This window comes from Lathamus discolor, chromosome 5 (genome assembly GCF_037157495.1).
Source record: "Lathamus discolor isolate bLatDis1 chromosome 5, bLatDis1.hap1, whole genome shotgun sequence".
NCBI classification, from domain to species: Eukaryota; Metazoa; Chordata; class Aves; order Psittaciformes; family Psittacidae; genus Lathamus; species Lathamus discolor.
In genome coordinates, this window is record NC_088888.1 from 98,987,099 (window position 1) to 99,014,916 (window position 27,818).

The 27,818-nt window shown below is 37.4% G+C and overlaps 1 protein-coding gene across 1 annotated transcript in view; it reads right to left on the reverse strand.

The window, feature by feature from the left end:
- Positions 1-27,818, reverse strand: part of NBAS (NBAS subunit of NRZ tethering complex) — a 182,627-nt gene that overhangs the window by 150,503 nt on the left and 4,306 nt on the right. The window contains exons 4-19 of the mRNA XM_065681650.1: positions 27,608-27,685; positions 26,374-26,421; positions 25,256-25,299; positions 24,722-24,855; positions 23,034-23,167; positions 22,816-22,914; positions 16,404-16,542; positions 15,414-15,479; positions 10,034-10,162; positions 6,600-6,663; positions 4,951-5,144; positions 3,585-3,842; positions 2,666-2,791; positions 1,375-1,526; positions 485-619; positions 153-231 (exon numbers count right to left, since the gene is read on the reverse strand). Coding sequence (XP_065537722.1) covers positions 153-231; positions 485-619; positions 1,375-1,526; positions 2,666-2,791; positions 3,585-3,842; positions 4,951-5,144; positions 6,600-6,663; positions 10,034-10,162; positions 15,414-15,479; positions 16,404-16,542; positions 22,816-22,914; positions 23,034-23,167; positions 24,722-24,855; positions 25,256-25,299; positions 26,374-26,421; positions 27,608-27,685 — 1,879 coding nt within the window. The remainder of the gene's footprint in view (positions 1-152; positions 232-484; positions 620-1,374; positions 1,527-2,665; positions 2,792-3,584; positions 3,843-4,950; positions 5,145-6,599; positions 6,664-10,033; positions 10,163-15,413; positions 15,480-16,403; positions 16,543-22,815; positions 22,915-23,033; positions 23,168-24,721; positions 24,856-25,255; positions 25,300-26,373; positions 26,422-27,607; positions 27,686-27,818) is intronic.

The following is a 27,818-nucleotide window of genomic DNA, read 5'->3' on the forward strand; positions in this document are numbered from 1 at the left end:
CAACAGACTACAGCATTTCAAGAAAACTATAAACTTTAACGCTACAATACATAACAAAAAAAAAAAAAAGTGATGATGTGATGAAGAAGTTACAGGACTACCTATGGAATGAGAATTCAGAAGAACTGTAGGTAGTTACCAAGTTTTCTCACCTTGTAGGTTTCGAGGCGATCAAGGTAAGTTAAGAGCTTTAGCCTGCTACGGCAGAGTTCTTTTTGTTCCAGGGTCAGCCTGTGTTCAAAACAGAAATTTTCAGGCTTGCAATCGATACTGTACATCATGTGCAAGTGAAGACAACAGTTACACATTTTAATGACTTTGTGCACTGGAATGTATCAAGAAATTAAGTAAACCAAGAACTCTGACACAATATAATGCTAATTAAAATTTAAATCACTTTCCCATTAGGAGTAACATACATGAGAGTAATTGCATTCTTGCAACTGTGTAGTTAGAATAAACCATGGCCTAACATTTCATTTACTTTGAAAAGTTTACTGATAATTGCAGTTCTTGACACTTCTTGGACTCTTTTTCCTTTCTAGTATCCATTTCTTCCTCTGGTGACAAAAAGTCCTCATAGGGAACTTCAGTGTCCATCTCCCCCGGTAAGATAAATCTGGAAGACAAAAACAACAAATGTAATCAATGTTGTAAAAGATAAAACTAAGTTTTGTTGCTGTAAAGCAGCAGGCACTCATCACAAGCCAGTAACAGGTATTATCTTGTTTGTTTGGTTTTTTGTGGGGGAAGACAACAAACAAAAACAAACCACCAACCACACAGCTATGACTGTTGCCAGAATTCAAAATTCCACAGGTAGCACTGGGCTTAGCAGCACCTCTACAGGATACAAGGGAAATGGAAGAGGTTGTTCTTTGTGCAGCCATCTACTTCTACCACCAGGAACTGAATACTGAATAGTGCATGTGTTTCCCCACCAACCCACTGTGTTTTCCTTTGTTCCCCTCCTCACTTGAGTCACAGAAGATCATTACAACAGTTAGATCACACAACAAAACACATTTATGGGGTAGCTGCATCTTCCAGAAGAGACAACAGAATCAGATTCTCACAGAAAAACAGTGACAACAGAAGTTCTCTACAACGGAGAAAATAAAGGGCATCCAGAGAAGACAAAATGCAGTACAAAATAAAGAGTAATTTTACTTTTTACAAAGGTAAATGAGAATATGCACCTGTGGACATCTTCAGAATAGTTTGATTCAAAGCATTAATTTTATATCGCACGAAAGCATCTTAACATTTTCATTAATGGTTGATAAAAAACATTATCAAATATAAGGAAAGACTTTCATACACACCACTCTTCAGAAAAGAAAACAAACAAGCAAAGAAAACCTCTTCCCAAACCTGCCAGCATCTTCTCCTTTTCCTATGGCCACAAGAGCCTCCAAGTCTGTGCCTTTCAAGCCATACTGAAGCAGCTTCTTAGCAGCATCCACATTCTCTGGAACCCTTTCCAAGCACTCGTGAAGAACCCATGCACGCTTCTTAATTTTGCTCTGTCCGAAAACAAGAGCATAAATACAGTGTTACATGCTTCAACACAAAGCAATGAAACCGGAGATTGTTACAGTCCTTGAGTGGAAGAAACACCTTAAACAAAATGTCAAGTTAATCTGATGATTAACAAAGTGAACCAACAAAAGAGGTGAAAATGAAAAAAAAAAAATAATTTTCACAGAATATGTGGCAGAAAAGGGCACAGAAATGCCCAGTGGTTTAGCAGAAATTTCACAACTGGAACAGATGTTGTTATTCAAATTCCTTAATTAGTACCACTCCTTACACTAAATTAAATGTGATGTTTGGGGACTAAAATGCGATTTTTATAAACCGAGTGTATTCCACAATAGTACTAGCATCATTTTCAGTATCAGCCTCTTCACATGCCAATAGAATTCTGTGACGGAAAAGACACACCAGCACCACAACACATTACTGGTCATATTTGCTGATCTTCAGTTGAGATTACATAGCACATGGAGAATGACTACTTGTAAAAATCCTATTTGGATTTTCAACTAATATCTGACTTGAGAAAAAAAGAAAAAAAATTACATGGCTTTTCTCGTGATCCCTTGAAAGACTTCACCCTATAGCATCGTTAAGATTATGCAGCTCCAACAATACTTACCTGCTACATTTGAAGTCTTTTTTCTAAGCCAAAAAAACACCACATTGGATTTCACTGAAAAGCTACAGTTGCAGATAGCAGAGTTCACTGTAAATCTTGTTATTCAAACTTTGCTATATAGCTACAGATACCAACTTCACCTTCCCATTTAACTTTCTAAAATACTTGGAAGTTATTTAAATGCTTTATATTTCTAATTATTATTATTATTCATTTGTCAGGCAACAATCGACTGTCAACTACATTACAGAAAGCATGCTGCTATTAGTGGAAATTAGAAGATACTCCAAATAAAAGATTTTGATTAACTTCCAAGGTCTGATGCTCAGGTCTTCAGCTAAAAAGTAAGATAACACTCTTCCACATAACAGGAAAAGGAATTTTCAGGACAGCTCTCCAATCTGCCACCAATTCATGCTGCATAAATTAGAACATAATTGAGAATTCAATTTCTGTAACAATAACACTGATAAGAAAACTACAAGTCAGAAAACACAAACCCACCAAGTAGTCTTGAATTGAAGCAACGTTAACAGTCGACTTCCTCCACTGTCTTTGATACACAAGATCAGAATCAAGCCCATATGCTTGAGCCAAAGACAAAGCTTCCCCATATTCTTCATTATCAATCTAAAAAGCAAACATGTGAAAGTTAATCTGATCTCCACACTAGACAATAAAATATTAATTCTGTGTACTGAAGCAGGTAGAGGGATAATTACTGCAGGCATGATTAAGCAGGTAGGAAAGAGAACAGCTCAAGGTTCAGATGAGTAACACTGAGATCTGATGGACATATCTGCAAAACCAGAGATTTTTCCTCAAGAAAAAGAAAGATGTTATTTAGGTAACCACTATGACATCAGCACTCCCTGGAAACTCTACAAGCTATACAGTGGGTTGCTTTACCATCAGAACTATTGAAATGGACAAGACAAAGTACTCTTAAGTACTAAGAGTAATCTTAAAAATTAAAAAGTATCTGTTCAGTAAAACTGAATCACAGGCCTAATTTGTATATAAGCCTGAATAAAAATCAGGCAGGTAAACTACATTAACATCAGAGTATAAGTTAACCCATTCCCTGGCTAGTAACGAGCTAAACTAATTTCCTTCAATATATTTGCCAGGCCTTTTATTATCTATAAACACTTACATGAGAACACTTCCAAGCCTGGTCAAGCTAATGATGCACAATGTCTCATCAATGACCTGCAAACATCATCTCATTTGAATTATTAAAATGCTAGTTTTAAACAATGATCCCTTCAATTAGGTAACATGGTACGCTGTCAACTAAGACACTCTTAGAGTTATGCACCTAAGTCCTTGCTAATATAGCAAGAATTGAAAGAAAAACAAGATTTTTTTTTTTCTAAATAAAGCTGATTAAGAGAGCTGTGAGCTTTCCATCTATACTTACTTTTCTCTGGTAGAGCTCCTCTGGAGTTGTGGACCTCAAACTGACAAGGCGGAAATTCTTTGTAATAGTACGTGGACGTTTCCGTGGAGGAGCAAATCGTTCCATTTCTGTCACAAAGTACAGGCCTTGCTTTAAGTAGCTGAAGTATCTGTCCTTGGCAGAAGTTTCATCATCTGAGTCAGAGTCATATTCTCCCTCATCTTCATCACCCAGCCTGCTCTCCAAGCGTAATCTTTTTGGAACAAGTTTTATTTCACACTGCAAACAAAATAGAATATGAAGCATCCACCTAGTACACGTCAACTAGTTTGGTGAGAATTGAGTACAACTCCACTTCCAGTACTTCAGATTTCAGAATCAGCACTTTTTCTCTCCTTCTCCTTTAAATTCTTTATTTCTCAGCTTGCTTGACAAAACCTGATTGCATCTGTCTCCTAGATCTGAGGCCTCATCCCTCACCTACTGAAGAAAGAGTGAAGGTTTCTTAATAGTAACCCACTATTACACTAAATGTCATACACCACCCCAGAGAGGACAGAACTATGGAGGCATCTTCATCCACTATTATACACCTTACTGCAGCATACAGCAGTTTTTTCAAATCTTAGCTATTCAAAGCAAGGTTTTCTGTTCAATGCAAAAGTAATCTCAGACTACATCCTTAGGCTGCAATATACCAGTCACTGGCTTATCTTATTTCCAGAATAATGAAACTTTTCAAAAACATACAAGCAGCTTTGATACTTACTGACATATTGTAATAAATATTATTTTAAACTTTCATTTAAGATGTTTAAGAACTATTTCAGAGTAAGCCTTAGGGAAGAGTAGTTTTCTTCATTTCACACAAAATTCCCAGTTAATTTTGTTATGTTCTACTCACTCCTGGAATCCGACTAAAGATCAACAACAACAACAACAAAAATTATCTCTTACATAGCTTTGTCTCAATTGAAATTTGTTCCTCATTTCTTTTAAATATACTCGCTGGATAAGAAGCATCTGTTTCAAATGGGAGAGGGATGCCTGCAGTATTCTTCAAATGCAGTAGCACACAAAGCAGTTAAAACTGTGGACACAAACTGTTTCCTGCAGCAAAATTCCTCTCAGTCAGACTCAGCCTTCTAGGAGTTTTGCTTCTACTCTCCAGAAGTTATTTGACAATCAAGTTTTTATTAAGACAGTTAAATTGTGGCAAGTTCATAATTTCCCTGCAATATTTACCCAGACATGAGGAAACAGAATCACTTTTTCTATTAGTAATAACCTATTTTTAACCACACCACACACACAACACTCTTAGTATTACATATACAAACTGTTCTACTACATTCCAAAACAATATCCATCTGTGCACATTCCTCACCTCCAGACTTAGAAATCCTCCATCGTGAGCTGAAGTGACCTGAGGAGAACTCTCAAACCATTCACATGACTTTCCTAGCAAGTTTCTTAATGTCTTGACTGATGACACGGTCAGTGCACCAGAGCAGCGAGCCAAGATGACACAACTGTCTGCCCACCAATTGACATCTATCAGTGGGTAATAGGATTCCTTATCTGAAATAAACAAACACATAAGAACGAACCACACAAAGAAAGATAACTTAAAGCATCAGACAGTTAATCAGAAATTACTTCAGTTGATACGAGATTTCATCTGACAACCTAATTTCATAAACATTGATTATTGTATGTGCATCCTTGATTCTTTAAATTTATATTTTAGATCAATTATATTTTACTAAATCAGTTCTGCATTAAATAAAGCTGATAAGGAGAAAAAATTAACCCTACACAATTGTGAATATAGTTATTTTTTAATATTATTTGGCAAAATTCACAGTAAACTGATTTACTTGCACAAAATATGACAAATTTGAGACATTTGATAAAGATCTGCTTCAGTACTTCCCAGGCTATCCTTGACCCAGTCTCCCTGGCATCAAACGCAATACTGATGAAAGTCATAAAAGGTTGCTCTACTTCTGAGGACAACTAACAGCTATGAAGAAGGCTCCTGAAACAGGCTACAAGATGAGCCTATTTAAGAAGATTAAAGCAACAAAACAAACAAACTGAAGATGGAAGCAGTGTCATTTCTAACGCTGTCCTGATTATGGTAACTGGATGTTGGGACAAAATGTTCACCATAGTTAGTTCAATTTGTCCACTACAGTGTAATTTCCTACCTCTTTGATGAGAGCAATCTTTCCCCAAAGAGCCCTGAGAAACAGATATGCTTACCGCTTTTCTGTTAAGGACTTGAGTGCTTAGTCAGCAGCCTACCCATGAAGGTGAGATGAAACAAGCCAAAGATAGAAACACCAAGAAAAACAGTAAAAAGAAACAGGGAACTTTCAAGAATATAGATGTATAGAAGCAGTAGTGAATGGATCATGAAATAGCTATTTATCTCTGCACTCCTGGAATAGCTGTGCAATAACCAGGTGATAAATGACTGCACAATGACCTGAATTTTGGGAAAAGATAGAGACTGACATGACATAAATCCAGTCACATGAAACAAAGCCCTTTTGTTTTAGAATTTTAAACTAGTACCTTTAAATTACATTAACTTTCAAGATTTCTTAGACGTTCATAAAAAGAAAAAGTAAAGGTCAGTTTAGGTTTTAGACTGTCGACCAATAATATGTTACTTGCAATACAATGATAGAGTGGCTTCTGACACAGGCTGAGATGTCTGCTGAATGTTCAGCATTATACAGAGTCCTAATCATATGATTAATAATAAATGAGGTCCTGTACTAACTGAAATATCATCTTATTTATGGCTATAAGATACAGCTATGGCTACAAAAGTATTCTTAAGAAGAGATTTTAAAAAACCTATTGTGACACTGATGTAGCTATGCCATGCTACAAATTCAAATCATACATACAATTTTGGCCTCTATTCTGAGATTTAATTAAGCCATTTTATGTGTTTGTATATTTGTATAACATTTTTAACTATATAGTGGTATAAAATAATGATCTAACTGTACCACATACCTTTTATTTTCTTTCTTTTTTCACTAGAGAGTCTCCAGTCTGGGTTAAGTTCATCATAACCTGGCTAAAAGAAATATAATTAAAAAAAGTGTGAAACAAAAAGAAAAATTATATGCAAGTAAATCTTTGTCATACAGACAATCTGTTTATTTATTCTATTGCTGATCCACTCATTTTTCAATGAAAATACTCCCCATAAAATCAAACTTTTCCTGAAAATAAAATGTAGAGTTGCTGTAGTAACATTGGGCTTTCCTCCAGGCAAACTAAAGAAAATAAAAAATCATACCAAAATAGACTTATGGATTTTTAAAAGACCATATTAGAAAACAAGAGTACAATCAGACCTTTCCTAGTAATCACACTCTAAAGATTTCTGAAATACTCTCCAGCAATCAGAAGCTCACCAAGCGTTTCTTTGTATGTCTGTATGCAGGACTGCAAGCATATAAATGAATAATCTCCAAAATAGCTCTACTGTTTGCTCTGTGTAGTGTTCCTGACTATAAGCCTAGTACAATGTTGTAAGTATTTACTATGGTTATTTTCATAATTATGAAGCCCCTCTCAAGACTAGTGCACAAGAGAAGCAGCATTATTTCACAATGCACTGCAACATTTAGAATTAGTAACCTGTTGCTCTGTTGGTTTTAAAACTTTAGTAATAACAGAATACATGGGAACTACACAAATACAGATAACAGCAATCCTGCCCCTAACTACAATGCAGTGGAAGTACAGGCAGATTATACAGCACAGACAACCAAAGCAGGTTTGGGTCAAGCAGAAGGTGATTTTCAGACTTAACTTTATAGTAAAAAGGGTCTGCTAATTAAAAGTAAATGAGGCCACTTTAATTTAATAACTATGATTGTGTGGCAATTAAGCAGAAATCACTCACATAATGAAAATATCCGCTATGCTTGGACACTAGTTTCACCCACAAGTATCATGCTGAAAACAGCCAAAACACTGAATACTCCTTTACACCAACCTCACTAAATGATAAATTCCTGAAAGCTGCTTAAAAATACACATTCATTTTTGTTATAAGCAAAGAAAAAAAATTAACAATTCATCATAAGCATCTCCTTGAGCAAAATCTGTATCTCACAAAAAATCTGAAGTGTACGTTTAAAGTACAGGTATAGATAGATATGCACACCTACACACATGCACATGCACAACACTTCTGCCAACACTGGAGCAGAATTTTTGACTGGTTTTTGTTTTTTAAAAATACTTTCCTAAAGAAGCTTGGAACTACATTTCTGCAACAGGCTGAAGTCAGCCAGAAGCTAAGCAGCACCCAGCTGTTCGCTTGCCCCTCTCCCCAGTAGGGACAGCGTAAGAAGAGTGAAAGGAAAAACAGTCATCAGTCAAGACAAAGACAGTTTAATAAGCAATGGAAAGACAGATTAAATAAATAAATAAATAAAACTGAGTGATGCAAAGGCAATCATTCATCATCTCCCACAAAGAGAACAATGCCAAAACAGTCTCTGAGGCATGGCTACCCACTCAAAACCTCCCCCTCCTCTGTTTTTATTGCTGATCAGCATGGTACATGGGAGGGAATATTCCTTCTGTCAGCTGAGGTCAGCTGTCCAGGCTGTGCCCCCTGCGAGGTCATTGTGCACCCCCAAACTTCTCATCTGGGGGACACCAGTGAGGAACAGAAGGCCTTGAAGCTGTGTAAACACTACTGAGCAGCAGCTAAAACACTGGTGTGTTACCTACATTGTTTCGGTCACAAATCCAAAACTTAGCACAGGCTGCTGGGAAGAAAATTAACTCCATCCCAGTCTAGAATAGTTTCACAGTCAATATAGCCTAACCAGATCTGACTGTTTACCTGACCTCTAAGAACCAAAACTTAAGCTACACAATACCACAGCCATGTTTTCAAGTCTCGCTCTTGCAGTCAGATCAAAAAGAGCACACCAGTGGTGCTCAGGATGGCAAAATACCATTACGTCTACAAGTATTTATTGACTTAAGTCTTTCCTATAGTAAAATTTTTCAGCCTATCTTTTTTTTGAAATTTTTCCTGAAAAATCTTCATTTAACATCACAGTTATCGTAATACCCAAAGGAAGACTTCTTCCTTCATTTTGTCCTCTTCCTCGTTATAGAGGCCTATGCCCATAAATGATGTACGTAAGTGGAAGCGTTTTGTTGTAGACCTTATAGTACCTACTGCACAATGTGTAGGCTGCAGGGAAATTCAATACAGTGCAGGCAAAAAGCTCTCTGTTTTAAATGCATGCATAAACCTGAAGAATTTAGAACTGTCTACAAAAAAAAGGTGGAAATATCTTGCATTGGTATTTCTAAAGGAGTCGATATACTGTGTAAAGATTTACCCTGCAAAACAAAATTATAGAGAATAATCAGAAACTGCAAATATTTAATCATAATATGTGGATTTATTAATCAGCACATGCACTAAAACACAACTGTTTATTACTAAGTAGCAAAGGTTTCATTCTACAATAACTTTCTAATAAGAAAAACACTTATGTACAATAAGGCCATCTGAGATCAATACTATGTAGGAAATACTAGCGGTAATTGGTGCCATGTATGTCTAATAAGCAAAGATCTAGTCTGACTAGTTACTTTGGTTAAACTTGATGTTGGCTCATGTCTTCCAGGTTTAGAACAGGTACTTCAAGTGAAAAGCCTTTCCATATCTACTGGTCAAGAAATTATTGGGAGTAAAACCAGAATACTTCTCATACTTGTGTGAATCATGTCAGATCTGTCACATTTCAAAACATGGATATATTTTCCTCCCTAAAATAAAGTGTTATCTGTACCCAGACAGTGTATTAGTTATTTGGAATTTTCTTTGAAAACAAATATTTATTTTGTAATCCCAGTGTTTAAATTCACACTAGTTACATAAAAGTTTGACAGTGTCTGCACAATTCCTAACATAAGTCCCCCTACTAAGTTTTGCAAACAATTCCTGTAGAAAGCAGGTGACTTACTAATACCAGTCTGATGAATAATCTACTCTGGAGCATTATCTGGCAGAAGGTAAGGTAAATTTTGAGGGAGGAACAGATTATTGCATTAGACATCCAGCAGAATTCGGTTTTAATCACTCAAACAAAGTTACGAGTGTTGACCTCCACTTATATTTTAAAATAGCATTTAAACATACTCCTAGCAGTGTTACCCAGCTGGCTCCAAAATGTCTCATAGAAAAACTCATTGCAACACAAATGATTCTTTTTTCTTAATTTTAAGGCTTATGGTTAAAACATAGAAAGTTACTGTCAAAGTAAATATAAGGCTCAGACCGTACGAAGTTCATTGGTTTACCTCCATACTATCTTTCCAGTCATTTGAACCACTCTCATCTCCTAGGAAATAGATCCTCAGAGTATTAAGATACATACCACAAGTATCTAAATCCTTCTTACCTGATCAGTTTGGTCCCATTCTCCTTGTTGTCTGAGAGATGGAATAGACCAGATTGTTAGCTTTCCTGAGAAATGAATAGCTGCCAGAAGAGTTCCATCAGGAGAAAGGTTCATCTTGAAAACTCCATCCTGCCAAACATTATGTCAGCGAAGTAAAACAAAACAAAAAAATACCTAAGCAAATAACAAACAATTCTATGATTCAAACAAACAAAAAAAAAAAAACACACACACACACACAAACAAACAAAACAAAACAAACAAACCACACACGCCAAGGATTTCCCTGAAAAATCCACAAAACAAGGAATCATTTTTTTTAATGGTATGGAAAAGAAAACGTACAATATTCCATCTTGAAAATTTTACGTGTTTAAAATCAAACACCACCTATGGTGAAAGTCAGAATAAAGGTAAAATATCAACTGGGACATGAAGAGTAAAATCAACCTGTATTAAGGCAGAAAACTACCATAACATGAATCATGTTAGTTGTATGTATGTTATGGTATATACAGTTATGTTATATATATGGTAGAATAATGTTATAGTACTTTTCTGTAGAAATGTGAACTTCTGTATGACATTGTTACACAGGAAATAAAATTTGAAAGTTTGGCATTCCCAGGAGAACAGTGCAGACAGCAATACAGAGCCACTTGAAGGAAAATATGCAGATTGTTCTTTGTTCGGAGAAAACATTCAGCAGACTCAGTTTTCTACTGCCCTGCCTCTCAGGCCCACCCAAGGAAAACTGTTACCAAAACACAGCTTAGTACAGCTCTTCTTCCCTGGGAGCAAACTTCTGGGTAAGCATCATTACAATCAAAACAAAAGAAAGGGGCAGGGGGACAGAAGGAGCAGGAAATACAAGAGATACACAGATTAAGAGATATTGGAGAAGCAAATTGTTCATTTCAGGCCATGGAATTCAAGAATCTTTTAGGTAACAGCAGACTAAACAACAATATAGTATCAGAGTAAGTTCCTGCAGATGAAATAATTCAACATCTGTAAATTAACTTTATGAAGACTACAAAAATCCTCCTGGATTGAAGTTTTCCTTCAGATCTGGATATCTTCATAGGCAAAATGTACTTCTAACAAAATATTTCCTTAAGGACTCATGAACTCCCACACAATCACAACTGGATATATACACTATTTCACAAGACAAGAGCCTCTAAATACACATTCAAATTTTGGAGTAAAACTTAAGTGCCACTGGCAATGAATAGCAATTACTGAAAAAACAACTTATATTTACACTCCCCAACACGACTCCTGTGTCTTCAGAGAGATCATTAGGTTCTCACAGAGCATAGTCTTCACTTAAAGACAGCAGAATGTAGATTCCCAAAAACTGTATTATTTATAAACCCCCATTTTGCTAGTGCAGTTTGCTTTTAAAAACTTCCTATATAGTAATGTGAGAACTGTCTAAGTCTGCAGCTGATCAGTTTTTAAGCCAGTGCCTCCCTTCTTGGAAAATACTCCAACACAAAATGAAGTACAGAAAAATTACTAGATGTCCATAAGAAGTTTAAACAGTATTTCTAAAGAACATTACTGGTAGGTAATATTTGAAGATAATATTTTTTCAGGGTATGTTTGTTTGTTTAGGTTGGGGGGGAGGGTTATTATATTTATTTTGTTGCTCAGGTTGTTTCAAGTTCTAGCTATGCCATAGAAACAATGACTACTAAGCAATCTGCTCACAGCTATTGAAAGCACTGCTCAAATCCAAGCTTAAAATGTGCTTTTAATTGAAAAGGAGAGCATTACTAAGGCTTTTTTAAAAACCAATTAAGAATTACTTATATTAGAAAATTTTCTTAAGTATTCTCTGATTATATTCTTAAGCAGCTAGAGTACTGCAATCTCTATTGTAGTTTGCCAAGGAACTTTACATGCCTACTAATGGCAATTCTCTCTTTACAAATCAATTTGCATGCACAAAGGACAAAGAACAAGACTGTTGAAAGACTTAGAAATGTGAAGCTAAAATATATAACCCATTCAGATAAATGATCAATACTACACATCACAGATCCTTTAGAGTTAAATATTTACGCAGCAGTCTGTAGTAATTCTCTTGCTGTTAAATTTCGAATCTGGGTGGCCATTAACACATTCAAATTTACCACCACAGTAGCATTATGCATAGAGATTCATCAGTGTTTTGGCAAAGCAGGCAATGCTGCCTCAGTAAACAGCCTGTCAATTTAAGAGAACTGCAGAACAAGATATTGAAAACCTTAGCAGGCTGGCACTTCACATTTTAGAAATGCCATTTAAGTTAGCAACACTAAGAAACAAATCACAGTATAGCTAGTTCTAACATACAAGTCCTCTAGCTGCTATATGCCTGTCATACGCGCCCAAGTCCATGGGACCTGATGAAATCCATCCGCGGGTCCTGAAGGAGCAGGCAAATGAAGTTGCTAAGCCACTGTCCCTCATATTTGAAAAATCATGGCAGTCAGGTAAAGCTCCCGACGACTGGAAAAAGGGAAATATAACCCCCATTTTCAAGAAGGGGAAAATGGAAGACCCGGGGAATTACAGACCAGTCAGTCTCACCTCTGTGCCTGGCAAAATCTTGGAGCACATTCTCCTGGACAACATGCTAAGGCACATGAAAAACAACAAGGTGCTTGGTGACAGCCAGCATGGCTTCACTAAGGGGAAATCCTGCCTGACCAATTTGGTGGCCTTCTATGATGGGGCTACAGAACTGATGGATAAGGGTAAAGCAGTTGATGTCATCTACCTGGACTTGTGCAAAGCGTTTGACACTGTCCCACACCACATCCTTCTCTCTAAATTGGAGAGATATCAATTTGATGGATGGACCACTCAGTGGATAAAGAACTGGCTGGACGGCCGCACACAGAGTTGTGGGCAATGGCTCGATGTCTGGCTGGAGACCAGTAACAAGTGGTGTCCCTCAGGGATCAGTGTTGGGACCGGTCTTGTTTAACATCTTCATCGCTGGCATGGACAGTGGGATTGAGTGTGCCCTCAGCAAGTTTGCCGAGGACACCAAGCTGTGTGGTCCGGTTGATACGCTGGAGGGAAGGGATGCCATCCAGAGGGACCTCGACACACTTGTGAGGTGGGCTGATGCCAACCTTATGAAGTTCAACCATGTCAAGTGCAAGGTCCTACACCTGGCTCGGAGCAATCCCAGGCACAGCTACAGGTTGGGCAGAGAAGAGATTCAGAGTGGACCTGCAGAGAAGGACTTGGGGGTGCTGGTCAATAAGAAAATGAACATGGGCTGGCAGTGTGCACTCGCAGCCCAGAAAGCCAACCATATCCTGGGCTGCATCAAAAGGAGCGTGACCAGCAGGTCGAAGGAGGTGATCCTGCCCCTCTACTCTGCTCTTGTGAGACCTCACCTGGAGTATTGTGTGCAGTTCTGGTGTCCTCAACATAAAAAGGACATGGAACTGTTGGAACAAGTCCAGAGGAGGGCCACAAGGATGATCAGGGGACTGGAGCACTTCCCCTATGAAGATAGGCTTAGGAAGTTGGGGCTGTTCAGCCTGGAGAAGAGAAGGCTGCGTGGAGACCTAATAGCAGCCTTCCGGTATCTGAAGGGTGCCTACAGGGATGCTGGGGAGGGTCTCTTCGTCAGGGACTGTAGTGACAGGACAAGAGGTAACGGGTTCAAACTTAAACAGGGGAAGTTTAGACTGGATATAAGGAGGAAATTCCTTCCTGTTAGGGTGGTGAGACACTGGAATGGGTTGCCCAGGGAGGTTGTGAGTGCTCCATCCCTGGCAGTGTTCAAGGCCAGGCTGGATGAAGCCTTGGGTGGAATGGTTTACTGTGAGGTGTCCCTGCCTATGGCAGGGGGTTTGGAACTAGATGATCTTGAGGTCCTTTCCAACCCTAACTATTCTATGGTTCTCTGATACCTTAACACTGTTGCCAATTTCCCACTAACACTATAAACTCTACCTCACATATTTAAACCATAATCTCTGAAATTGGATTAAAACACACAAAGATGATTAATAATCTTTGCTCTTCTTTGTAAATTTCGTACTGGCAAGTGGAAAGAAGGTATAGTACAACTACACTCAGTACTAGACTTTATTTCCAGTACAAAAAGTTTACTTCAGCCTTCACTTTTGTATTTTCCGTGAAGAAAATAAAATCTCTCTCCATTCCAGCCTTGAGAGAGAAATTCAGAAAGATTCGTTTTCCCCTTCCAATCAGGCATGCAATTTCTTCTTCTAACCAGTCACCTAAACATCCCAAAAATCTATTAAGGTCGCTTCCAAAGTCCATTTAACTTCAGTATTTTTCTCTCTCAAGAGGACACGGTTATGATGCTAGACAGATCTTCACTGTCCTTTTCTATTGTAGAACAACAAAAAAAATGTGGTGGGAAACAAATTATTTACAAGGAGTGAAGGATAAAAAGAGAATCAAAAAAGGCTACACACAACTAGTAGACAAGAGATAGGCAGCAGTCATGGAGTACTGCATGGGTAGCTTCTAAGGCATGTAGAAGAAAGCCACAAGCACTGTGTGGAAAGCCTTGCACTCCTACACATCAGCATGACACTCAAGATTTACCACTCATTAATCCAGGGAAGAGGAGAATACAAGGCCCATATCCAGGGTTTGCTGCATAAGTTTCATTCTGATTAGCAGTTTCATCAGGTTCACACACATCCTGGTCGTAGAAGTTTGACCAGTGATAAACCCTTGAAGCTACTTAGCAAAATGTTTCTATAGTATCTCATAACAGACTGCACAAATCAATTCTTTGTGTCTGCCCTGTTTAAGCCATGCAGGCTTAGCTTGAGTCCACTCATTTTTCTCTTCCCTGTACTGTATGAGAATTTTGGGCTGTAAGTCAAGGGTGTTTTTTGTTTGGTTTATAGAGGGAGTGGGGTAGTGCAAAAAGTTGGGCTTTGCTCCTCTTACTTATCTCTCTGGTGTGCATTTGAGAAATACCACCATAATCGACTCTTTCTTTATGGAATATATAACACACATAACATGCTATGATCATTACATTCATTAACAAATAACTAGGTGGCCTTTTACCCCTTCCTTCTTGAATAACAGTTCACAGTTAATATCAAACTCTATACCTCTAGACCTGTTCTTGTCCGTATGACGAAAACCTGTGATTCAAGCTTCAGCAGAAGAAATAATTGGATTTTTAAAAAATCCAAATAAATAGCAAGCTACTCAATTTAATGCTAAAAGCTTATTATTTTTTATATTTTCATAGAAATTTTAATTCTCGTTTGCATAAATTAAAAACCACTTTCAATCAGTGTCTCAGACAGTCATTAAAAGATAATTATGAGACATTAAAACACATTTCTGAGGTGGACCTAGACCTTAATACCTGTTCTGTTCCCCGCCTGCTGTAAAATCTTAAATTCATAATCCTTAATAATCCTCTTCTCTGTGCCTGTAAGAACAGAAACACACCATACAATGAAAGACAATCTCACACACTGTTTTACGCACCAAAAACTGAGTCATATCTAAAACACTAAAACAACTCCAAAGGATTCTTTAAACTTCCATAAGACTGCCAACTTTAAAATAATGCAACGATAATAAAACTTAGTTTGTATAACTTTGCCCTTTTTGCTAGGTATGTATGCCACAAAAAAAGCGCTACCCATTTGCAATAAAATTAGCAACTTGCTTCTAAAACTGAATAATGGCTATATGAGTAAATACTGGAGTATTATACTAGTATACTTTAAGTTGATTTCAGTATATATAGTTGTCACCAAATCAAACACTTACTTCTACTAGAAACAAAATAAATTGAGAGTCAGACTTGAAACATGCCAGGTTGGACAGGGCCTTGGGCAACGTGGTCTAAGGTGAGGTGTCCCTGCTCATGGAAGTGGGGTTGGAACTAGGTGACCTTAAGGTTCTTTCTAACCCTAACTATTCTATAATTCTATGATTTCTTTGTGGTGTGGTGCCTTTTGTTATGAAGTAATAAAAAGACAAAAATAACTGGAACTTCTTCCAACAAAGACATGTAATGTATTTCAATAAACAGCTAACAATTTATATATTTCTATGCTACTTTTTTTTTTTTGCTGTTTCCTCTTGTTCTGTTGTTTGGTTGTTTTTTTTAAACCACAAGCGATAATCAAGAACTGAAAAGTTCAAATCATACTTACAACAAAAAATCAAAACCAGAGACGCTGGTGGGGGAAGAGATAACTTACTGGAAGTACATATCATAGCTTACAAAATAGCAAAATACTGTCTTAAGGTCTTCTTTCAGAAAAATATTTGTATTAAACTGCTCCTTAAATAATTCTGCCAGTAAAAGTATTCATCCAGTAGAATAAGGAAACATACTTACTGTTCTAACATCATCTTCATAACTAGTGACCTCTTTATAATGGGGAGAGCCTGACAGAACTCTCCAAGCAGATATCCCACATCCAGTTGCTTTAGATACTCCCTCCTCATCTGTTTCACAGCCTCCTACAAGGAGAAGTCTGTAAAATACATTAAAGTATATTATAGTTTTATATATTGTCACATAAATGTCTTTTTTAATTGTCTTGAGAACTAAAGCATTTTGCTTGCCATAACAAAAAGACAGGAGTGTACAAAGATATCTAATAGCCCCAATAAGCTTTGTCTGCAAATAAACATATGAAGTTCAAAAAGACTTTAGTAACATTTGTTATTTGTGGCATTTAAGGCATAATTCCAACATTTAAAACATGCCTCACCTCAAATTTGAGTTTCTCTCCTACCCTCAAAGAATTATAACAATTAGAGCTTTAGTTTAGGAAAAGTTCTGATCATTCTGTTCAAGTATTAGGTTTCCATTTATTTAGATGTGGTATAAAAACTACTTCTCTTTTATTGAGGAACCAAATGTGTCAGGGTTTCTCAATTTTGTTTTCTAAAGCTACTCTAAAAATTACAAATGTGCATGCAATAATTTTAGTACACCCAGTAGATGGTATTTTTAAAACTTTGAGGGAACTCTTACAATCATTGCTGATTACCACTAAAATGATCAAAATATTTCCCCTTGAAGCCCTTTCACCTCATTAACAAACAGTTTTATATTTAACTGATGATTATTTTGATGAAAGCTTTGAGAACAGATGTCTACGTTTGTTTGGAAGCATCATATCAGTGAATAACCCATCAAAAACTAACTGCAAAAAAGGCACAGATTAGAAAAGCCAGAGGTTCAGCCTCAAGAACACTCCTTCATCAATTTTCAAAGTCTGTGTTACTCTTGAAATGCTCTGCCACCTAGTGGCTGTTTCTCATATAGCTCTCAGCTGTAATCGGCGAACTTCAAAACACTGCCTGCAAGAGGCAACAGAAAGAAAACATTTTCTTCCACCTTTAATCCTCTTTAAGAGGTCAGTAAAACTTATCATTCCCAGGTCTCACGCTATTCACAAACATACAGCAAGATTATTTCTATCAGGGTTGCTTACAGTCTGTTAAGGTTCTTAAGAGTTTTAGTTATTTGGTGGTGTAAAGCATTGCCCAAGACAGCAAAACAGGAATCACTTTCACCATTTTCCCCTAAAACAGCAATATAAGACTGCCAGTCTACCATCATAATCAACAGGAAAATGGGTAATTCTGTCCTGTTATTATGGTCAGAAAGTAAAGCATAGCACAGCTAAGAGTAATTACTTCTCCCTCAAGGAGGTGCTCTTTAATTTTAGATTATGTAAAATTTCTGGCTAAGAATCCGTAACACATGGTTTCTCGCTGTAGTATATGAAGAAGAAACCATGTTATCATTTAAGTAACAAATGGATTCCTATCAGAGACAAGGAAATATACTATAAGTAGTGCAGACCAGGTTTCAGAATCCTTAAAACTGTTAACTTGAATAGCATATGCAACCTCTTAAGAATTAGAATCACAGAATCGTTTAGGCTGGAAAAGACCTGCAAGATCATTGAGTCCAACCATTAACCCAGCACTTCCAAGTCCACTGCTAATCATGTCCCCAAGCCTACACATCTTTTAAATACTTTCAGATATGGCAACACAATCAAATCCACATCTTTTAAATACCTCCAGATATGGCAACACAATCTCATCCCTGAGAAGGCTGATCCGCTGCTTGACAACTCTTTCAGTGAAGAAATTTTTCCTAATATGCAACCCAGACCTCTCCTGGCACAATTTGAGGCCATTTCCTCTTGTCCTAACACTTGCTACTTGGGAGAAGAGACTGACCCCCACCTCACCACAACCTCCTTTCAGGTAGTTGAAGAAAAGTGATAAGGTGCCCCCTGACCCTCCTTTTCTCCAGGCTAAACAACTCCCGTTCCTTCAGCCATTTCTCGTAAAACTTGTGTTCTAGATCCTCAACCAGCTTTGTTGCCCTTCTCTGGACACACTCCAGCACCTCAATGTCTCTCTTGTAGAGAGGGGCACAGAACTGAACACAGGATTCGAGGTGCAGCCTCACTAGTGCTGAGTACAGGTGGACAACCACTGCCCTAGTCCTGTTGGCCACACTATTAGATACACGCCAGAATGCTCTCTGCCTTCTCTGCCACCTCGACACAAGCTGGCTCATGTTTAGCCAACTGTCAACCAATTTCATTTAATTATCAAGCTATCTTCAACAGGAAGAAACATCAAACATTGAGAAGTTAGAGGAATTACTAAATAATAGAAGACTTAAAAGAGTGGACAGCCTGAAGCCTGGACATCCCTATGGTAGTTAGGACTGATCTGTAAACTGGACCTAGAACTGCTACGCACTGTTGCATTAGCTTTGAATCCATAAAAGTGAAAGTGCTGAAGATCTAGGTGAAATAAAGTTTAAGATTTCAACAGAAAGAAAGCCACAAGTATCTAAATTCAGTAACAGAAGAATTAGCACAAGGGTGAAATAGTGAACTCTCTTCCTGGTTAACATGATAAAAACATTCTGTTTTTCTGAAAAGCCTCTGAAGTTCCAAACGAAGTGAAAATAGTAAATGGAAAGTAATGATCATGCATTATTAGCAGTAAATTGAAAGTGACAGAAAGAGGCATAACAGCTTTTCATGCTACAGTATTTCCTGTTTTGCCTTTTTCAATTTTTAATTAATTTGGTTTTGCTTGCATGTGTTGCATATTTTCCAAAACAAAGCAACAAATTTATGTTGTCTATCATATACATGTTTTCTGTCATCATGCAGACTTTTCAGCACTTTCACAGAAGCAAAATACATTAATTAGTCTAAAACTATTTATATACAATGAAGATCTTCATTCTAAAACAATTTGTTGTTACTTTGCCTGTTTTCTACATGGAGCAGAGCTAACTTGCAGCAGATTGTGCAGCAGTTTTCTGGGCTCCATTTCTAGATCCTCTTAATCTTCTACATATTTCTGGAATCATCAGGCCACTCTTGGGAAGCCTTTGAGGAACTTCAGAGTATCTGCCATTGCCAAGAAGAGCAAGCTGTCTACCTGTAGAAGCTTTTAACAAGGTCTGCCAGCTGTTCCTGATTAGAGGGCATTCTGAGCTTTTGTTCCACCTGACTCCTGATTAGCAAGGTAAGGGAACACTTACAAGTCCTACAAAAATGTGTCTGTAAGTGCCAAGCATAGAGCACAGCCAATGAATGCAGCATTTTGTGCAGCAGTTTTCAGAGAAGTTGTGGCCAGACGCTGTCTCTGTACATGTCCTCAGCAATTGTGGTGACGCACAATCCCTAGCACACACTGGAGCAGCAACCCCAGCACATCAGAGTCCTTAACAAAGACCATGCTCCTAAGGGGTGTGTAGGTCTTGGACTTCAGGGACACTGCTCTAAGAAACCTGGCCTAGTTGACCCAGCTGTGAAGAGCAATGGATGAGGTACCTCCAGAGGTTCCTTCAGTCTCAAAATAATGGCTACCCTTGTAGTACCTCAAGTGTACTCTATTTCAAAGGTTTCAACAAAGTTGGGCTGAAAATAACTAGTGTAACATGAACAGCAAGTTCAGTTGAGGCAGCCAAGAAAAACCTGTGTCTTCTACGCAATTCTTCATGCAGTTATGGTGCAAGCAAATTCCAACTGAATCTAAAATCCTTCATCTCCTGCAGTTAGCATAAATTTTAGGCCCCCAACATCAAACGTTTTCTATAGCAATAGCAGATAACCCTGAACTAAGATATTCAGCTCTAGAGTAAGATACTTAAGCAGGTGTTGAACCTTTCATTAGAGCCTACAAAGAGTTCAAGTTGAAGCAGACATTTTTGTCAATGGAAGTGCATCATAAACTCCATCATAGATGAAAGCTGGGTCACATAAGAACATGAACATCAGGCACTTAAATTAAGGTATACAGCACTTTTCAACAGCAGTGAAACTCATTATTAGACTTTTTCCCAAAGTTAGAATTTTAAGTTTTCCTACAGATTGAGTTACATTCCCTACTGACATATCCTCTTTGCAATTATTACTTGAAAAAATTAAGCATATTAAGTGCTATTTTATTGCACTGTAATAATGAGCAAATATAGAGCGTAGTAAGTCAAGGCTTACAAGCAAAGCAGTGGAGAAAGACCAGTATAACTTCACTATCTGAAACTAAATGAAATGCAAGAAAGCACAAAGTGACAAAATTGAGCGTAAGTGATCAAAGTTCACATTGCTGAAAGTTAAAACTCTAAAGTGTTCATATGTACCTACAATTTTCTTTAACATACAATTTAAGAAAACTGCCTCCCTTCAACTCCTTTTGGTTTTTTGTTGGATAACAAGGACAATTTCAGCAACAGACTCTATCATGAATTTAGAGTTCTCTTAATGTCAAATTTAGAAGTTTTCTATCACAGAGAAAATTCAAAACAGAAAAGACTTGCCTACATGAAAAGCAAAACATCGGTTCTGCCTTCCATCTACTCCATCCAATTGTACGCTCTTTCAAGTCTCAATTTTTCAACATCATTAATAAAGTCAACTGGCTGCACACGGCAGGAGATATTACGATCACCTAACTATTTTTACTCATAGCATTTCCTGGTAAAAACAAGTAGCTCCTGAATGTGTATGCCACATGCTTTACACAAACTTACTACAGCAGGAGACATAACCACATCTTTTTATGTAAGGAAAGGACATTTCTCCCCCTAGAAAATATGGGATATAGAACCCCTCCAAAAATTGCCAACCATAAGCTTCCATAAATAGATAACTTTAATTACCAATATTCTGAAAAATCTGTTCTAAGCAAAGAACCAGCATGGACTTCTGCTCTTTTAATTCACACTAGTATCAAGTTTTAAAAATGTTAAGCTAGGATCTTATAAGAATAGTAAGAAAAACAAAGTTACTGCTTCTCTTGTGGGTGGGAGAAAAGAAGGAAAACAAAAACCTGAAATATTTGCCTTTTTTTTTCTCTCCCTCTTCTGTTTTAAACTTCTATGGCGAAGTTGCCATTAGTACACACAAAACAATGCTGATGCTGACAACTATTTTGACTGGTTTTCTATGTATTTTCTTGTTAATGGGTTCATCCATTATAAGAGTTTAACAGTTCTGACATCATTTATTCAGAAAAGCACCAAAAATTAAAAGCAGGCACACCTGGCTATTATAACTGTCAGAACAATTAATTGAACATACTTTGAATAGTAACAAATATTCTCTGCAACACTCACTGTTATAATCAATATACTTCCTAATATTAGGAGCAGAAAAATATAACTTGAGAAACAAGTGTCAGGAACTGTTAACCTCAGTCTGATTTAAGGAAAGAATGACAGGTTCTGTTGTCTGGTCAGATAGCACTACCAAAGCTCCATAACTCACCCCTATTACCTCAAAAATCTAGATTTAGCATACTGCATATTAATTATTTGGAATTACTAGATATGAACTACTTAGAAGAAACCATACTCAGAATTAATTTCTCAAAGTAATAAGCTAGAAGAACACTACTTCTCATTAATAACCATTTTTTCCTGAGATAAATAGGACAGTTCACTTAACACTGAAGAACGAGAACAAACTTTTAAACAGGGAGTTTCTTATGTTGTTCTATAGCCAAACCCTATTTCCATTTAAAACAATACAGTGATAAAACATACTGTGCTGACAAATTCAATCCCAGTATATCTAATAAAAGTATCTAGAAGGAAAATTAGTTTCTACAAATGAAGAGATATAGAAAAATAAGTTGCCAAGTTTATCTTGCTATATAACAAGTAAATATTAAAAAGGTAGACAAATTTTTAACATAGGTAATCGGCTAACCAGGACCTATTCTAACTACATCTGGTTCAAGAGCAAACAGTCAATTAGTCCACCTTTCAAGTCTGTTTTTTGTAGCCAATATGTTACTAATAAAGAAAATGCATCACAAGACAACTCCAAATACCAAAGCCTGGCAGTTCCAGTCAGAACACTAGGGAATACAGGCTGGCCAACAGTCCAGCAGGCAAACCACACAGAAAAAAAAGTAACCAAGGTTATATATCAGCCTTTACCCCCATCACATTCAGAAACGTCTTCAGAAGCTATTCCTGACATTTTAAAGAATGCTGCTTATGCAAGGTACTCAAACAGTAAAGGGCATAACTTGATTTTCACTATTCCATTAGTAAAGTGAAATCACCAACCAGAGCTTTTTCCATAGACCCAGTAATGCATGACTTGTTATTGCTGGTTCACTAAATACCAATATTAAAATAGGCCTTTTTTCTCCCTCTGCTTATCAGACACACTTCAATGTTTATTTTGCCACTTTTGTTCATCATTTACATATTATTAGCAAGTAGCAAACAGATCACTTACCTGTGACCAGGATGATAAATGACCGTAGTTATTCCATGGGCATAATGGCTGCTAAAGCTGAAACTGTGACTTTCTTGAAAGCTTTGATTTGTTCCAACACTAAGTATGGGGAAAAAAATACATACACTAGTCCAGATTTTTTTTTTTTTTTTAAGAGTGGAAAGAATTCCAGTGAAGTTCACTGTGCCTTCTCAAAGCAAGTGAAAATTTATGCTTACCTTACAAGATAACTTCTCAGTTCTCCACGATAATTAATAACAAGCAGTTCAGCTGACCATTGGGCACTTGCTTTATATTCTAGAAAGATCAACCCAGCAATAGCATAACTCAGATCTCCCGGAAAACTTGCTGTCTTTACCAAAAAAGATAGACAGACATTGAGAGAAAGGAGAGTTAAAAATAAATAAAACTTCGTTACCGGAAGAATTAGGAAGTTAAATTTACTATACTGTATAAAAATGTAAAGTTTCATATTTCTGTTAGTAACAAAATGTACTTTCTTTATCTTGATTTTAAAGAAATCCTACTGTAGTCTTTTAACAGTACCCCAGCTGAGTCTTCAACAGTCCACCGTACCATTCAGTTTTTCCCAGAGGCTGGTGCATGATAGGGGATGTGATATAACCACTCAATGTCACGCTCTTTGGCCCAGGTGTCTACTAGGTTGTTTTAGAAACAAGTCCTTTTGTCTGTATCAATGCTTTCAGGGGTGCCATGTTGTTGTAAGACTTGTTTCTCGAGGCCCAGGACAGTGTTCTGGGCAGTGGCGTGGCATGTCACCAGCCATGCGGTACCCTACTGTTACAAATTGTAATTAATACACTAATTGGGTGATTTTATACTTTCACAACCTGATGTACCTGCAGATCTATCACAGTTGTAAGAAAAAAAAAGAAAGATGAAGAATGCCACCCAGAGGGACCTCGACATGCTTGTGAGGTGGGCTGATGCCAATCTTATGAAGTTTAACCATGCCAAGTGCAAGGTTCTACACCTGAGATGGAGCAATCCCAGGCACAGATACAGCTTGGGCAGAGAAGAGATTCAGAGCAGCCCTGGAGGAAAGGACTTGGGGCTGTTGGTCTATGAGAAAATGAACATGAGCTGGCAGTATGCGTTTGCAGCCCAGAAAGCCAACCTGCAACCCAGAAAGCCTGGGCTGCATCTAAAGGAGCGTGACCAGCAGGTTGAAGGAGGTGATCCTGCACCTCTACTCTGCTCTTGTGAGACCTCACCTGGAGTATTGTGTGCAGTTCTGGTGTCCTCAACATAAAAAGGACATGGAACTGTTGGAACAAGTCCAGAGGAGGGCCACGAGGATGGTCAGGGGACTGGAGCACCTCCTGTATGAAGACAGGCTGAGGAAGTTGGGGCTGTTCAGCCTGGAGAAGAGAAGGCTGCAGGGAGACCTCATAGTGACAGGACAAGGGGTAAGAGGTTAAAACTTAAACAGGGGAAGCTTAGATTGAATATAAGGAAGAAGTTATTTACTGTTAGGGTGGTAAAGCATCGGAATGGGTTGCCCAGGAAAGTTGTGAGTGCTCCATCCCTGGCGGTGTTCAAGGCCAGGCTGAAGAGCCTTGGGTGGCATGATTTAGTGTGAGGTGTCCCTGCCCATGGCAGGGGGTTGGAACCAGACAATCTTAAGGTCCTTTCCAACCCTAACTATTCTATGAGATTCTGACTAGATGTAATAGCACAAAGGATATGCTTTGCAAGTGCTATACATGACTTCAGTATAACATCATATGATAAACACTTCATGGTACATTTGTGCATGGTATTCGTACTGTAAGCCTTTATACCAAAGTAAGCTGTGATTAAACGAAGGCCAAAGAGTGGAAATTGCCCTCTATGCTTACAAAATGTCCTACTATATTCATATTTAATCTGAGAGAGCACTTACCGGTGAAATGACTAAAAGCTCGCTACCCATTAAGTCAAACACCCTCACTGTTCCAGTGCTTTCAGCATAAGCAAGTAATGTACAATCACGACTCCATGCCACATGCCTCCACTGAGGGTTAGGATCCTTTGGCACTATGAAAAAGGAAGAAAGTTATTAAAAAGTGAAATATAAATATAACCCCTTGAACAGAGCAAAAAGTCAACTGCATCAAAAAACGCATGATGCCTGACATCATTACAATGAGAGGAAAAAAAAAACACCTCCAACATCCATTATGTATATCAAACCCATTAATTTTAACTACAATTCCATTTCAGATTCAGGTTTTGTATATTCATCACAATGAAAAGAAGAGGGGGAGGAAGAGTAACGGAGCTAGTCACAATGCAAAATTATTAAGAGATTCTTTCCAATGGTTTTAAGAAGTTACAACATTCTCCTTGAAGTAAACTAGCACAGCCACTTAGCAATGCATTAATAATAAATAACGATGACACTAAGTGTTGATGTAGAGATTGCCATATTGTATACCTTGACATTTTCCAACTATGGATCCAAAGTCATCTTTTGCAGACCTGCAAAAAAGACTCATGGATTTAAATGAGAACAGAAAAAAACACCATTCAATATTCCAGAATAAACAGAACACTGTAAGTGCACAATTCAAAGGCCCCCATGTATTTAATACTTGTTCAAAAAGGTAGGTAAGTAGCCTTCACCCTTAGGCAACTACGGTAATTAACAATAGTATTTTAGAAACCCTCCTGCATAAAAAATACTACTAAATCTCTCGGTAGTAATGCTGTTCAAATAGAATACCAGCATTTCAGAACCTCAGCATGTAACTTTAGGAAAAAAAAACAATCAAAGTCAGTATTCTCTAGGTTACAATTTTAGAAACAGTGCAAGAATATAGTTACATTAATACATCTGAAACACAAGATTTATTTTATAGTCTATAAGCTGACATTTATTGTGCTCATACCACTTCTGATTGAACAATTTTCATACACTTGCTTCTTTTACATATAAATAGAAGGTCTGACCTTCTAGCAAATGGATTTTTGTGAAGCAAGTAAACACACTCAATCAAGATCCATTGTACAGCTAAATGTGCTCTTGAACTGGCAAAGGAGAGCTTGTTAGAGAGGAGGAGAAAAAAGGAGATCATCAGCCTTTACTGCAATCCACATAACTTGCAAAATGAAGTTAAGTATTATATATGCCAGCTACTCTATAGAGAAGCAGAATACTAACTCCTTATCCCATTTATTAGGAGATTTTTAGGGGAAACAGAAAGGCAAAGGTTAGAAAGACCATGATTTGGGTTTAATATTTTGAAGCATCTTGACTGTTTTCTTTCATATCTTGAAAACAGAGAGGTACAGATAAATACTTAACATAAAGCTTATTTATAACATTTAGAATTGTGGAGCATCCTCAGGGTGGCTGGGAGCTTTTTTGTTGTTTGTTTTACTTTGTTTTTTAATGGGGAACAGCCAAGAACTAAGAAGAGAAAGCTTTCTAAACAGTAACATATTTTAAGATTATTCCACAGATTACTTTCACAAGTAGGGTTAGCAAATTACTAGAAACACTCTCAGAACTCCACAACTGTGATCATGAAGCAATAGATAACACTAAGTTACCTGATTTCTACACATTGGTCTTGAACAACTGCCAACAATTTACCGTTGCTGAAAGAGAAAAAATAGAAGTATGAAAAAAAATTCAAAGTCCAGTCCTTAGAGAATGTGCATAAGAGCTCTAGGTCCTTTTCTGCAAGGTTAGATATAAATTTCCTCTTTCATAAACAACAACAAATCGGAAAATAACAATTTTTATTAAAAAAAAAAAGCACTGCTATAATAAGATTCTCTTCATGTCACCAAAATGTACCTGCCATTCTCTCTAGTAGCACAAACAGAATGTAAACAATGTCTAAAATCTTGCTGCAAGGGAGATCAGAATCCAGTGTTGCTTAAGGATCATTTTATAACAGCACTACCTAAGCTACGTATTGCTTTATCTGGAATAAACAAGCATCACGCTTCCGTAAGCTACATAGTCTCTTTACTTACATGTCTCCTGTCTTAGTACCTAACATACAACATCGCAACTGGCATGCTATGAAACCAAAGGGATCATCACTTCCATTAAAGAATCACCATCTCTCCCAACAGTACAGAGCTCTTACTGAAGCACTGATCATGTTCAGTGATAATACATAGCACACTAAAACATCCCATACTACCTTCATGCCACTGAACCATTCTTCTGTACATATTTATGCTTATTTTCAAGAGCCAGTGATCTCACTGATGCTACTAAAATTACTCAAACACCTGCTTCTAGCCTTAGATCTCTCACTTCTCTATACATACAATAGCAGATAAGTCTTGAAGGGTATGCATTCACTTTCCTCAAATTTTAAAATAAGTAACTTATATTACATATTCTGGCAAGTTTCAGGTCTTTAGGACCTGAGTTTGAGAATGACTGCAGCGCAAGCCACTTTACCTCAAAAGCTAGAAGGGTATTCTTTAAGTAACCTGGCCTAGTGGAAGGTGTCCCTGCTCATGGCAGGGTTGTTGGAATTAAATGTTCTGTAAGGTCCCTTCCAACCCAAACCATTCTATGATTCAGACCTGAATGAGATGCATTAAATGGAGGGAAGCAGCATGGAAGCCCCTAGGTAGCAAACTGACCCTTCTTTACCAAGGCTATCTGTGAAAGCCTCCAGCACCTCCCTCAACCAAAAAGAATAATGTCTTTAGCATGATATTAACTCAGCATTCTTGCCAGTGGAGACAGAGGGAGAAGGAAAGGAAGCATCAATACATTCACTACCACCAAAAATTGAAAGGCATGTAAGCTGGTTACCTTGCAAGTACTAGGTGCCAGCTGATCTGCTTATTAACTAGACGAACCAGACCAGTGGGCAAAGAAAACTTTGCAGGGCTGAAATTACAAAAAAAATAAGCTAAATCAGAACATACACATAACAAAAGCAGTACCTGAGATACACAATATTCTAAACAAATATTCAGTTTTACTTCCATTAAGAACAGCTTCCCATCAAATAAAAAAAAAC